Source organism: Anopheles aquasalis, chromosome 3 (genome assembly GCF_943734665.1).
Source record: "Anopheles aquasalis chromosome 3, idAnoAquaMG_Q_19, whole genome shotgun sequence".
Classification (NCBI taxonomy): domain Eukaryota; kingdom Metazoa; phylum Arthropoda; class Insecta; order Diptera; family Culicidae; genus Anopheles; species Anopheles aquasalis.
Window position 1 is genome coordinate 64,328,771 of NC_064878.1, and position 14,778 is coordinate 64,343,548.

Consider the following 14,778-nt stretch of genomic DNA (forward strand, 5'->3'; position numbering starts at 1 on the left):
GCCACACAAAGCTACCCGGCCTTTCGTCACATTTCCTTCGCGCCGGTGGGCTGGCTTTTCTTTGCAGACTTCTTCCTGCTCGGAGAAGGCTCACCGGCGTAGTGGTATCGAACACTACTTTCGTTACGCGGCCTTGCCAAGGTCCCAAGGCTACGCTTGTCCCGGCGATGACGACGACGACGTAGCTAAAAGGACATGGCCCGCGTGTCGGTGAGTTCATTAGCACCAGAGCGGGGCCGACCGACGAAAAATCACTCAAACAGGGCGCCAATATAAACGGGGATTCCGGACAAACCGATGGTGGTGGTGGTGCTGGGACCACTTTCCTTAATTGGATTAATACCCTTTCGCCGACTGGGGCCGTCGATTCGCTTAAGGCACCGGGGGGAGGGGGGGAACTAGTGTGACTAATTATCGGAGGCGCGTATTGCCGGCGGCCATAGGTGTACGCACCCGGCCGTGGCGTGGTAGTAGTTGGAGCTGCGAGTCTAAAGTGGCCAGAAGTTGCCACCGAAGTGTGTCTGAAGTGATGGTTTTCAAGTGTTACTCGCTCGCAGACGTACACTTGAAAGGTCGATCGTCAAGAGGAACAGACTAGTCAGATTGCGCCTTGTGATGAATGCGAGATGCGTCAATGCCATGGAATAATTTATTGGAATATTGTATTTTCGATTTGTTTGCACATCACTTGACTATCTTGCTCATTGAAGTATTTGTTCCAATGAATCAAAAAACGGATCTCCACAATTAACATGAAACAGTTCCAAGAAACTACTAGCAACGATCCAGAACGAGCCTGTCTAGAAAATGCCAGCAAAAGGTCCTCTTCCATCCGTAGGTGACGAAATCATTGCCGTATCTTGCAGAACCTCATCCCGTATGGGTGTTAATGGTATTAATCTATTTGATCCCAAAACGACGGACACCACAACCAACCTCAAGCATCGCTTCCTTTTTCGCCGAAATTTCATTACTTAGCCAAAGTGTTTTCATTACCGCGAAGCAGAGACCGTGATGGACACCGAATGGATCGCTGCTTCATCTGGTTAGCGAAAGCACGAGAAGCAGATTCCTTCAGCAGCTTCAGCCATCCATCTTTGGTCCTTCGACTGGCAAGGCGAGGGTGCGAAATCTTCGTTAATTAAAATGTGACATTCGACGAGCAGAAAGTGGTCACCGTAACACCAGACCGTGTCCGACTCCCAGAGTGCATTAACGAGGGAATGCAAATGCTTCCGCCAAGAAGAACCAGCGGCCATTCTCCCCCCCCCCCCCCCCTCGGCAATCATTATCATCGTCAGCTTATTGCGTTGATTTTTGCGTTTTGAACTTTCTTCTTTTGACTAATTGATGACACCACGATGATGCACCCTGGTGCAGCTCGCTCGCAAACGAACGAACGAACGAACGCAGAAGGATAAACTGGGAATCACTTTAAGGACAAATTGAATTGCTGCTTCTAATTGCGGTGTCGGCAGATTTGCTACTGTCCACCCCGGCACTCCCACCCGGTTTACGAGCTGCGATGAAAATGCTTTTCCCAAGAAACGGCTCGATTGAGACACAAACGAAGCAGCTTTCCAAGAACGTCTCAAACAGGGATCAAGGTGGTCCTCGAAAGAACGAAGCAGCTGGCCGGTGGTGTTGGTAAGATGGACGAGGAACTAATTTAAAGTATCCTCACCCTCTCCTGCACCCGCTGCTCTTCGATTGCAAGACGCAATCACTCTGTTCACTGAAGAACACTCACCGAGGTCAGCAGATTTGCAGGCCAAATGCACCAACACATCCTTCTTCTTCCAGATGCACACGATCGTGGCACCAACAAGGAGCTTACACAGCCCCGTTTTTGGGGAAGGGAAGCAGGTTATCAAATTAATTTGATAATAAATTTCCCTCATCTGTTAAGACTAAGGGGAGCGCCTTGTCTGCAGGAACGAATGCTATGCTGTCGATCTATCTCTCCGTCTGTGTTCGTGCGTTTGTTGATTGCCAAGGGAGCCGACACCCCAAGACTGCTGCCAAGAATGAGGAAATCCATCTTTCGCCGCTACCAGCTGGTTGGCTGGCTGAAGTCAAAGTGTAAGTACAACCGTCTTGTTAGAGAACGCCTGGAGAGGAACTGGAAGGCACCGAAAACACTGTATACTGTCCTGCCACTTCACTGCCAAGACCGGTCGGCCCTGTTTCCGGCTTCAGAACTTCAGAACACATTTGGTCGCATCGTGGCTCCCTCCATCTCCGGGATATTTTGGAGAATCTAACGGATGGTGGAGCAGCCGAGGCCAAGGAGGAGGAAACAGACAGACAAGCAGCGCTCTAGAGAGAGTGGTAGCGGGGACGTGAACACGGATCCAGACAACGGCTGCTGCTGCTGCCTTTTGAAGGGAAACTTTTCCGGATCCTGACCTACAACGCTGAGCTGCCACCCAACAACGTCCGTTCCCATTGAATCGGGGCATCCAAGAGAGTCAGCAAATGGTAAATGTCTTACAAGCACAGACACATTCACAACATTTCTCCCTCGAGAGCCGTGAGGACGGCGAAGAGAACCGACACTGAGGAACAGGTGGCAAAAGCAGTGTCACGTCCGACTTCCGGGTGCTGCCAGGCCGGTTGCAACCAAATTTAAATGATTTTGCATAATAAATGGCCACCCGCTGGAGGTTCCTATCCCGGTTTTGTGAAGTGGAGACAAATTGAAACATAAGGCACTTTAGAAGCAGCAGAAGCAGTTCAGCAGCGTTCGTCACTGGAATCCTGTTACCGGCTTTTTATAAGACACTTCAAGAGAACGATTCTTCGATCAGAAAACTAGAGAGAAAGTGCTGGTTTTCAATTAAATTCCACAAAATGGCGGACCACCGAAACTGAAACTGAAATCGTGGTTTTGGGTTAATTCTTGGATTCAAGGAAACGTGGAAAATCAATTCGCCCGCCCGCCAAAATCAATCCTTTCCAAATGTTTACATTCATTTGCATACGCTTGTTATGCACCGACACTGATCACCACCGCCACCATCACGTGCATTCCTTCCAAAGTTAAAACAGCTCCAGAGCGGCGTGCTGCGGCCGCACATGAAATTGATTACAATCCCTGGACGTGATTTATCTATCCGGATGGGTCCTCACGAACAATTCCGCTTCAATCCACCACCGGCACCGCAAAAAAGGGCCCTTCAATCGCATCAATGAAAACATCAGCATCAGTCCTCCCGGCGTCCATAACTCATGTACGGAGAGTGGGAGCTCAATCGGGTGGAAAACCCAATTCCGATGGAATATGGCCCCTGCACCACCCTCTCTCGGTCCCTGTGGTATGTGCAGAATCAATTCAAACATAAATATATATTTTTATGCTAACCGTTACGTTCACCGGTCGGACGTCCACGTGCCGCTTGTGCTGATCCGTGTGCAAACAACAACGGGAGGAGTAGCGCTGGTGGTCTGTTGGTCTCTCATGGGGGGGATTTTGGGCAACCCAATTGGAGGTGGTGGTTTGTGAGATTACTCCCATGGAGCTGAACCTGGATCACACCGGAACGACGACTAATCACGCTCCCCGAGTTAGCAGTTTCCTTGGACACCACCGGGACATTTATGCACAGCACAGCACACGCCGTCGTGTCACGTGCACGTTAGCCAGCCAGACCGCACACGAACCACGTAGTTCCTCGCCTGATTGTGCTGCTTTGCGATTAGCACAAACCACTGGGAGTATCAACAGAATCTGAAGAAATGCTGCTTCGTTTGCTTTGGATACTGTCGATGAGGCGATGATTCAAGAAATGTTGCCGACTCCTAAAATCCAATCTGGAAGCTAATTTGTTGGATCAATAGTTTGCAGAAAGTGACTGTGAGTAGCATTATAGCACAAAATTCTATAACTAACCCCCCCGGGACGAATCTGATGCATATGTATAAGCTTCACAAAAACATAAATCTCTCAACCAGCTTAACCAGCAGCAGCCATGCCGGCCATGCCGTGGCGAATCCTGTGAGACCTGTAGCGCACCCTCCCCCCGGACATTATTGAATCCGATTCCGGGACCTCATCGACACGTTTCTGGCATCGGCTCATCGGCCGTTCGGCCGTGATGATTTATGTCCAAACACACCGCATACACATTCTATGTATGTATACAAATATGGCATTCCAGCCACCAAAACACCATCAACGGGTGGGGGTGCCGATTCGTCGTCGTTATTCATCGACCTACACCCCCTTCTCTTGCCTATGAACCGGCGGACGAATGGACCAAAAAAAAAAGGGAACGCAAAGAAGAAGAGTATGTAGATTGAGGCATTTTATGGATTTCGCTTCCTGTGGACCTAATTCCGTTTTTCTTTCGTTCATCGCATCGGACCATCGACGACGGTCAGTAGTCGGTTCCCAATCCCAACCTGCCCGGAGAGGTTCCGGTTTCCGTCCCTTACCATCTCATCGGCCAGAACTGGGCTGGGTTGGTGGTGGTGGTGATGGTGCTGATGGTGTGCTAGTTCATTATTTGGTAGCAGAGAAGGTTAATTTCACCCTCGGCTCCCCTTTTCCTATGCTACTGTGTGGCGGTCGCGGCCGGGAACTAGCCACACGCATCTATAAACATAACGAGAAGGGAACGAAGCGAGCGAACACGCATCGGTGGGGTTAGGGTTTCCGTTGTTGGGTTTCGGATGGCCGACGCACTGAGGAAGGCAGTTGGAGTGGTTTCAGTTACAATCCACCGACCTCGTATAGAATGTTTTTGGTCACGGGAAAGTATCCGAGCAGCGAGAATGGATGGACACGCTGGTGGTCCGTATTTTCATTTTGGGGAGTTGCTTCGAACCATAAAGTAGTGTACGCGCAACATACTTCAAACGATTGTAGCGTTCCAGCACCACCACCACCACAAACAATGCAACATAAACACTATTTCGTCGAACAAAGCCAGGATGCTGTCCAATTTGACTGCCAGTTGAGCAACGAAACCAATTCAAGTTTTCACACTGCTGGAGGATCACCCACCACCTCCTCAACACATCCATTCAGCCTATCGATAGCCGATTGGCAAACACCAAAAACCAAAGTCATTAAATTGAAACTCGCTCCAGGATTGTACTGACAAAACTCCAACCCCAATCGATGTGGCGAGGCGAGAAGTGATATCCACCTCCCCTCAGGACACTACAAAGTGTTGAACAACTTTCGGCACTTATCGTTCCGATTGCATTCTGACCGGTGCAAACGGTTTGGGCACCACGGGTTGATTAAAAAATCCTAGTGCAGATGCAGCTCCGCCCGAGGGAACAGAAACAACATTCGATAACGGAGGCCATTCAAAAGCAAAAAAAAGGGATAGGGGGATTCGCTTCTCGCTGTCCATTTGATACGCGATATGGTATCGATAGCGCCCCGTTCTACTAAGAGGGGGCTGCCTCTGTATTGAGTTCGATGCAGAACAAAGTTAACCACAATGTCGATAGCGGAGCCTAGGGACGAATTCACCCTCCCGGGGGTTTGCCTGGAGTGAAAGGCGGCACTTGGGAGATCCAGGAGGAGGGAAAAAAAACTTCACTCTCTATTCGGCTTTTGGGGAAGCACTCTGATTGGGGCTCTGATAGCGGTCGGTTGATGCAGCTGCCGTACAGGAGGCATGAAGTGCTAGAACCCGTTGTACGGAATGGAACCGAGTTAACGAGGGAAAAAGATAACAAAAAAAGGACTCCAGTGGTGGTGGTGTTGGGAGTAAACCATATTCGAAATACCTCATCGGTTCTAGGAGCATAGGGATCGCTCTCTTCCTCTCTCTCTCTCTCTCTCTCTCTCTTTCACAGTAGACCTGTAGTACATGCGATTGCTTCCGGCAAAAACTGGTTCAATACTGTCTAACTGTTGCTTTGCGCAACACTTCCTGTGGTGTAGGAGGCAGCCAAAGGGGACGAACGAACACATGTCACCAGCTGGCACAACTGTGTCCGTGTGTTGGGTTAGACGTTTTTAATGAAATTGTCGCAATCGGTTTTTCCGAAAGTTTTCCAATTTGTTTTTGTGCCACCATTCCCGGAAGTGGAACAACCGACACGAACAGTTCATTAAGTTTTGTGGTTCCGTATCCTGATTGGTGGCTCCGATCGTTGCACTACGATGATGATGATGCACCCAAGCTGCCGATGGAGGCTGGAGTTGAAGTTCAAATAAAAAAGTTGCACAATTGACCTATTACTGACTGGCACGGCTAAGGAAGAGAAACAATGTACCTACACGCGTGCCTCCGCGTGAAACCGCAAGAGCATTAGAGCACTAGAGCATAGCGCACCGTACATAAGTCTTCATAAATGTCAAAAGCTTGTGCAGAACCTGGAGCTGGATGGATTAACTCACTCCGCGCTGCCATAAGCTGTGCCTAATGTGGGACTAATGCTAACACGTGCTGTGCTGTGTAGCTAAGCTGTTTAAAGGCTCAGCGATTGGTCGCGGGCGTCCCGGGGGCCACGTTGAAGCCATAGGTGCAGCGCTAAATGTCAGTTTAAGCAAACCCAGCGCGCCTCGCTGGCCTGGGTCCGTCCGTGTGGCTGGAGCCGGCACACAAGCAGCAGCAGCAGCGGCACCATGCATGTCAAATCAGGTGGGCAAGTACGCTTGTAAGGAATGTTGTCCCCGGAATGTCGTATTTATTAGGGCACGAACAGTGGATAACGGCATGTCGCTGTTAAGGCATCCGCTTAGCGCACCAACACCAGTTGCTCTGGTCACTCTATTTAACCTCGCCACTTCGCATCAAGGGCATAAGATTTCAGTTGTCGTACCCTAGGATCGTCGTAGACGCAAAGCGATCCTTTCTCGCATCCTCGCTTGGAATTGCGCCCAGCGATCCTTTCCGCTCGTTCGTGACCAAACCCAAAACATTTCACCGAGAAAAACCGTGCTACTGATCGACCAGCCAGCGACGATTAATGCCCAGATGCACCACAGGTCATCAAAGTGGAACACCACACTCTCGAACTGTTCCCCGTTTTGGACGAAAAAAGACGCGAGACCATTCCGGATCCACTCGACTCGATACATCCAGATGCCGCTCTGGAAGTAGCGCTCGAAGAACTCCATGAACGTTGGATAGAACGGGGAGTTAATGGCCAGCTGAAGCGCTAGGAAGCGTTCGAGGACCTGCTCCTGCAGCAGATACAGCTGATAAGTCGAAGGACCCCGGTGGCCGGACGAGGAAAACAGGAGTGCCTGATACCAGGGCATCACCGTGCAGTACTCGCTGAACAGCTCTTCCCGGCGTTCGTTGTACAACCTTTGAGCATGCCGGTGGTCAAGCAGCTTACCAGGCAGCTTCTCTCGCAGCAGCTCCGTCCTAACGCCCGGAATGGCAATCATCAGTTCGGACCGTGTGAACTCGTCCAGTGTTTCCGGTCGTTCATAGCTCGCGGGGAGTGCCATGAGTGAAATGATCTTGGCATTATAGGCCTCCGAGAGGAAGAACACGAACACGGTCGTAGCGAACGAGAGGATGCGCGTTGGAAACGGTAACCGGTAGGTGACGGACTCACTGAACATCATCAATGAGAGCAAGTTACCTGGAAACACCCGGGGAAAGAGTATACCCAGTATGCGAAAGAGAATCAGCACGGCGGCCACCATAAGCCAAATTCCAAGCGAGAACGGTTTGAGAAGATGCCCAAGAATGTCACGCTCGGTTTGGAATGGGCAAACGACGCAGGACCCGATCCGTTCCTTCATTGTTACATCGTGCATGTACGTCAGCCGGAAGTCGGTGTAAGCGAAGGTGACATCAGTTGCCGTCCGATGGTCGCGCGTTACACTGATCGTACCATTCAGTTGGCGCACGATCAGATAACGCAAACACTCGAACAATACTCCTGCCGTGCGGTTGTTGCCCATATCGATCAGATACGGAAACTCAAAAATTCCATATAACAGGAACCGATAGCCGTTTACGTTGGTTAGTTTGTTGGGGAAGTAGTGATCGATAAGAGGGCCGTTGTGCTGCTCGCTCCCGTCGAACCAGTACTCTTGGCCGGTAAAACGGTTCTGTGTGTAAAACAGGGTATCTTGGTGATGTGGCGCAATCGAGGCGATTAAGTAGTTGACGATTCCCAGATCATCAAAGAATGACCAAACGGATGATTGGTTCGTTCCCGCGCTTACGAATGTTATAAATTTGGATGTTTTCAAGTAACATTCGTGCGACCGTAAGCGAGATGTGGCCAGTGGCGTTGGAAACTGAAACAAACAAAACAGAAGCGATTCGGACAGTCATTGGGTTTGCTAGTGGTCACCTAAATTCAATTACCTGTTTTCCGTAGCCAGTTGCGTCCATAATTACCAACGAGGCCTGTCTGTGACCGTACATTCGAACGGATGGCGAGTGACGTGTTATCGTGACAGGATAATTGGATGTCAATTCCTTTATCAATGAACCAAGAGTATCATCGACAATGCTTTTGCGAGAAGAGTACTTTCTTAACTGAATGAAGCACACCTCCAGTCCTTCAGGCAACATTTTATGCTCCTGGGACGCTATTGTTGATACAATTTCAACTAGCTTACTGCAACGGCAATGCTCCGTCAAAAGCACCAGAAGTATGATCAAAATGCGGCGCATCATGAAACATAAGTCACGAAATTCACAAAGCAATTGCAGTACTGTGCGAGGATTCGATCATCGGACATGCAAACGCTATGCTACCATCTACGTAATGGTCACAATCTACATTCAAACAAATGAATAATGAATGCTCATGCTAAAAGCATTAGAAGCGATTTGATGGCAGCAATTTGTGAAGCGATTTGAGGAACAGGAACACACATCATCAGTCCAGTCAAATCAGTTTGGAATGTTTCGTTGGATAGTGCTTCAATAGCAGTATGAAGTTATCATACTTCCCCCTTGTTCCATATATTATTCTCCTGATTTTTACGCTGCAATATCAGCGCACTGCTGGAACTATAGTGGACATAGTAAAGGCTGTCGTTGAATGGGATCATGCATCCATGATTCGTGGTGGTGAGCTGTGTGTTTTCACTACACCAAACTCTACTCTGAATGACCACGCTCCGGTCCTTATGCCTCTGTTACTCTCCAATTATCCAACGACATTCGTAAGTACGATACCTTTCATCGATGTAAAAGCGCTTCGCGTAACGACTGTCGTGCTCCTCGATACAACAGGCTATCCGGAAGAGGTAAGATGAATGTAGCATCTCGAAGGTCAATCCTGATATTCAATTTCAATACTTACAGTTCCCCTTACGATTTCTAGTGACAACTCTGACCCACCACCCGTGTTATAGCAAGCCAGCCAAGTTTATCATGTTGCTAAGTAGAAAGAGTTTTGTGAAAAAACATCTTGCGCAGACATTTTTCCAAAAGCTTGGAATCCTGAACTACATCCTTGTGCCCGTGCAGAGTGAGGTTAACGCGAGTAAAGCTACCACGATTTATACCTACAATCAGTTCAACAAACAGGAGCACTTTTTCCTACCAACGCCATACCCGGTGAGCCGCTTCTATCCGGACAAGCTGCGCAATCTCAATGGCTACAAGTTTCTTATACACGGTTACGTCACATACCCCTACATAATCGAATTTGAAAATGATGTACTTTATGGGGTTTTACAGAGGTTTATCAATTCAATCATCATTACACAGAGAAACGGCACAACGTATCTATCGGATGAGATCAAGTTACGGCTAGCGATGGACTGCTGGATGAATTACGAACAACCTCGCAAGAGTTTTATGCATATTTTTTTCTTTCGTGAGTCGTCGGGCTACGTTGTGATGTGTCCAGTGCGCACGGAGCGTGACTTTCTGAGCCACCTGCTGAAACCATTCTCGATTGGCATCTGGGCAGTACTGTTGGCGATGTTTGTGTTTTGTCGCGTGGTGCAGTACATCTTTCCGCACATCTACCGTTACGATTTAATCGCGCTCACCTTCTTCGGTGGCGGTGGAACCGAGTATCTGCAGCCATTCTCCTTCCGCGTCGTCATGCTAACGCTCGCTGTGCTAGTGTTTTTCCTGTCCGAAGCCTACAACACCAAAATCATCTCTCTGATGTCCTTCTCGAAGTTTTACAAACAACCACAAACGTTAGCGGAATTGGCGCAATCCAACTATCGCATCCTGTCGCTACAGCGAGCGGACAACTCATTGTTTGGTGCGTTGGAGAAAAACATGATCCCGTACCCGCAGACGGCGCGAGAAGAACGTCGCCTCGGCGTACGAGTATACGAGGAGTACTGCACAATGCTAGAGACAGGAAACGCTCGGATCGTGGTGTCGCTCGGTCTCACGAACGTGCGCACCGAGCTCTACATCTTGCAGGAACCAGTGTTCAGTCACTTCGACTCCATCCAGTGTGCTCGTGATTCGCCCTTCTTCGAGCTAATCTACCGCAGTTTCAGCTACTACAATGACTCCGGGCTGTGGTTGTATATAGTGAAGCGAGCGCTCGATTTGCTGGGAGAAAACCGAAGCATCCTTCAGAAGCAGTGGCAGGATGTGATCTTCGTCTTCGAAGATCTGATCTGCGTCTGGATACTGATCGTCGTCGGTTGGTGCATCAGCTTGCTCTTTCTTATCGGCGAGTTAGTGCACTTTAGGATCGTGCAACGGCGAGCCCAACGTGCTCATTAAATCGTTGGTCCCAGAGAATCCCACACGTAATCGATTCACATTCTCGTAATCCCTTTTACTAACGCTAAACAATAAAAGCGCCGCTTCGCTGATATGATGTATTGTCGGTTTCGAGATATTTCTCTCCATCTACCGCTCCATGCTCCGTTCCCTTCCGTTTGCAGCACATTGCAGCACACTGCAATGGGAAGGCCTGACTCCACATGTCCATTTGCTCCAATATGGAGGTCTCCTTACATCCATCAATCAATCGATCTTGGGAGTCGAAACATGACGTCCAGAGCGTATCGGCTGTGTACAACGTTGAAGCTCTCCGCAAAGTTTCCCTCCCCCACCACCACCCTCGCTGGTCAACGTTCAACCGATGAGGACGATTTACCGATGATTAAGCGTGCAAAATGACCACCATCAGCCCCTCCCGGGCCGGCGGGGCACATTCCAGGAAGCCATGCTAAATGGTTCGCCAGTTGCCCATCGGGGGCGCGAGGAAATGAAAATTAATACACGATTTCACTCGTACGCAGTTATTAATCATTCTCTCTCTCGCATGCGAAACGAAACGGTAGAAACACACATATTACCAAGGGGGGGTGACCGGAGTGGAGTGACCAACCAACCGGGTGAAGCTTCGCCTTCGCCTTCTGCTGACGAAGACATCTTTCTTATGTGGCAAACATCAAACATCATAAATCACAATTTGTCCTTTGGGTTCAGGCAAGAGTCAGCAAGAGCTTCTAGCTCCAGTGACACCGACCACAGCACCAGCATCAGTCAGAGATCGCAACGATTGCCCAGCTCTGGCACTGGCGTTCTCCGCGATGAGATGATGCCCCATCCGTTTTGGTGCGGGTTGGCCTCCCTGGGTATGGCAACGCTTTGTACAACGAATTTGCTCATCAATCTAGCGGTGGTCAGGCATACTTTTATGCTGACAGCTTTAGCTGACATGATGTGACCACACGACACGACGATGGCGCTGTTAGACGATGGCAACGCGATCCGGTACAAGCGAAGGCTTCTGAAGCTTCCGAAGGAGACGGGCTCTATTAGATCATGGTAATTGGATAACTGGGTCACACTGGCTCCTCGTATGCTCTCCAAATGGTCCACAAACCAGCGTGAACACCTGCTACCGGAGCAGCAGCAGCTGTTGATGTTTTGCATAGAATGCCCGTTTGTTGTCCTTGTGCACATCCCTTTCTCCCAAGTACAAGCAATCTGCATTGTGCTACCGTTGCACTTGCGGTTGCTTGTACCCACCAAATATCTCTCTCATCTCACTAGTTTCAATGATTACAAACATCATTTACGATGTGTTTAACAAGGAAGTCAACACAAAGTCCATGGCTGTGTGCGTTCCATAATTGATGTCGCGATAATGCTCTCTCCACCGAAAACAGCGAACTCCGGACTTCAATCCGCGGTTACGCTGTGCTCCGAGAAAGGGCCACCAATTCCATGAGTCCCATTGTCGGCTTACGTTGCGGGGACCACAGGACACGCCCTCCCTTTCTCGTCCATGGACAGGAAATGTCTCGAAAACCACGAGCCCGAAAGTAATCTGCCCGTCTTACCTTTGACAACGACACCTAGGGGCCCACGGGCACCCATTGTTCCTTCTCGGGGTCTCGGTCTTACCAGCGAATGATGAGATGAGAACGAGCGGAAGATGAAGTGACGAAACGCAGGACCGCAGTTCGAGAAGAAGCGAGAAGGTGTCGATGGATCGCGGTGGTGTGCCAGTACCCGGTGCGAAGATTAATTCACTTTTAACGAGCATAATTTTTCCGCTTCCCCCGCGCGCACAGACACGCACTCACTCTTGCGCTCTCTCTCTCTCTCCCGCTCTGTCATTCTCTTCTTGATGGGTTATTAATTATTTCGGGGCAAGCTTTCAAGGAACGCCCAACAGCGCCACACATCTTCCTTTCGGGGATGTTGGCACCTAAAACGTGTAAACGAGGGACAATACCGAGTGTCATCCGGGACCCTCCTTCCCTCCCTTCAATCTGCAACTATGGCGGTCCGATGACCGCCCATCGCTCTTATCCCTTATCATACCGCACATGTGTATGCACGACGGCCGACTTGTTGTGGGAACATAAAGTTCATTGTCAGTAGAAGCGCGCCCGCGGGGGCCACCATTGGAGCATTGTTTGTGAGGTGGCCATGGAATGGGCCGGGAATGTTGGGATGGGTTCCGCTTTGCCTTTACACGCTTGGATGGACCGGGCGGGTTTAAACGAGAAGCTTGTCCGTGCATGCGTATCAGTGATCCGTCATTTGCTTCCCCAGTCCGTCCGCCCTGGCCAAAGACGCGGTGCGGTGCCGTTAGCGCTGTGGGTGTCTTGAGCTGCCGACCAACATCCGCAGCATCCCAAACTGGCTGGCTGGGTAAGTGGGTGGCTGAAGCCATGTCAACAATGACATGGTCGACCCTTCGGTCGCTGGTAAAGTCAGTCGACAGGAAAGGGACCGTAAACCTAAGGATGGCCCGGGATTACTCGTTCGCGGCTTCAGCTTCTGCGCCATCACCACCTCCAGAATGCCGTGCGCTAAAACATGGACTCCGCAGACAGCCTTCCAATTATCGGCCAATGTTTTATGAGATGACACGGTACACATACACCCGTCCGGTGTTGTTAGCGTGGCACCAACTTCTCTACACTCTCCAAGTCGTGCCAGCAGCCACCGGAAAGGCGCGGCCATCCCAGCGAGGTGTTGATGTATGGTTTGAACTGCATTGTTACTAGGCGGGCACTAACTTCTTGAGCAGTTTGGCCGCGGGCGGCCGTCAGCATCGTCATCATCATTCCAGGACGGCACGGGAGCAACTAAGCCCAAACATGCAGATTTCGCTAAATTCAGCCGGTGACAGCCAGCTGCAGCAACGAACAACAACGCAATGTCCGTTAAAATTTGTGTAAAGTTTCACCGAGAACTAATCGTGTTATGGTTGAGGCTAAGTTTCGTAGAAGCCAGTGTATTTTCTGTAGAACAGCTTTGTTAGTAATGGTAATGAGTTGATTGTATCGTTTTTGTGGTAAGTAAGAAGCGCGTTTCCCAAAATCAACGTTTTCAAAGTCGGTAGCCATCGTAGCATAAAAACTAATGGACTGATTGGTTTGAAATATTGAACACACAATCTGTACACTATTTGCCAGGAATTCCAGTCGAATTTGCATAAAAGTTGTTGCTGCTTTTTTTTAAATAATTATGTAACACTCATTTTCTTCAGAAAAACCATGAAAATCATCATTTTTGAATGCAGTTTTTGACCAAACTTCCTGAAAATACGAGCAAATATAGTTGAAAAGCTGCACTTTATTATGGCATTTGCAAAAACATATATAGGTGGATAGTTTTCTAAAAACAAATCGTCAAACACGAGCCGTTTCTGTTGCGTAACAAAAGACTTGCTCGTTAAGCGACGAACCCGGTTCGATCATAGTGTGATCAATTTTTCAATTTCAAAAATCTGCCAAAAATCTAAAACAGGGGAAAATCAACAGAATCTCAACGAGACTACCTGGATAAACTGATAATCAATCAAATGAATATAAATTTGTATTTTTTCAAACAATCCAGCCCGTGGCTACGATGGGCACCAGAAAAGCACATTTTTGCAGACACACTTTTCGAAAATTGATACCATGTATGAAATTTTTAACAAATTCTCCGAAAACTTCATCCGCATAGTCTTAAAAAGATGTAACTTAGAATGACATTCACTTGGAAAAATAAAATTGAATGGTTTTTTTCACAAAAAATCGTAAAAAATGGCCGGAATCAACCATAACTGCCCCTTTAAAAGAGATACTCCAATACGTCTACAAAGCGAACTGAGGTGTTAATCGTGACAAAAACCCTTCAACATTTGCTCACTCGCGAGTCCTCGTCCTGCACTCCATCGATTCTGACAGAAGTCAATCAATAAGAGCCCTCCTAGAACACGTGCAGTACACAGCAGCATCCTTCAATTCAACCCTTCTACTCTCCATAATAAGCCTCTTTTGATCAGCGAAAGCGCACGAACGTCTGCATCCAGACCCGAGAAGAAAGCCCAACACAATACCAGGCCGGGCACCGCATTTTCCGCAATGCTCTTTCGCAGAACCACTTCATGCGC

At 49.0% G+C, this 14,778-nt stretch overlaps 1 protein-coding gene across 1 annotated transcript; it reads left to right on the forward strand.

Moving 5' to 3' along the window:
* The first annotated feature begins 9,001 nt into the window (after positions 1-9,001).
* On the forward strand, positions 9,002-10,649 carry LOC126576883 (uncharacterized). The gene is made up of 2 exons (XM_050238185.1): positions 9,002-9,193; positions 9,252-10,649. The coding sequence occupies exons 1-2, from the start codon at positions 9,002-9,004 to the stop codon at positions 10,647-10,649; spliced, it is 1,590 nt and encodes a 529-aa protein (XP_050094142.1).
* The last annotated feature ends 4,129 nt before the right edge of the window (positions 10,650-14,778 follow it).

What these genes read in the sequence shown, in the direction of transcription:
- LOC126576883 (XM_050238185.1), top strand. Translation starts at nt 9,002, where the DNA reads ATGATTCGTGGTGGTGAGCTGTGTGTTTTCACTACACCAAACTCTACT. An exon ending in CAACAGGCTATCCGGAAGAG is followed by an intron (nt 9,194 to 9,251) that starts GTAAGATGAATG and finishes CAATACTTACAG; the next exon opens with TTCCCCTTACGATTTCTAGT.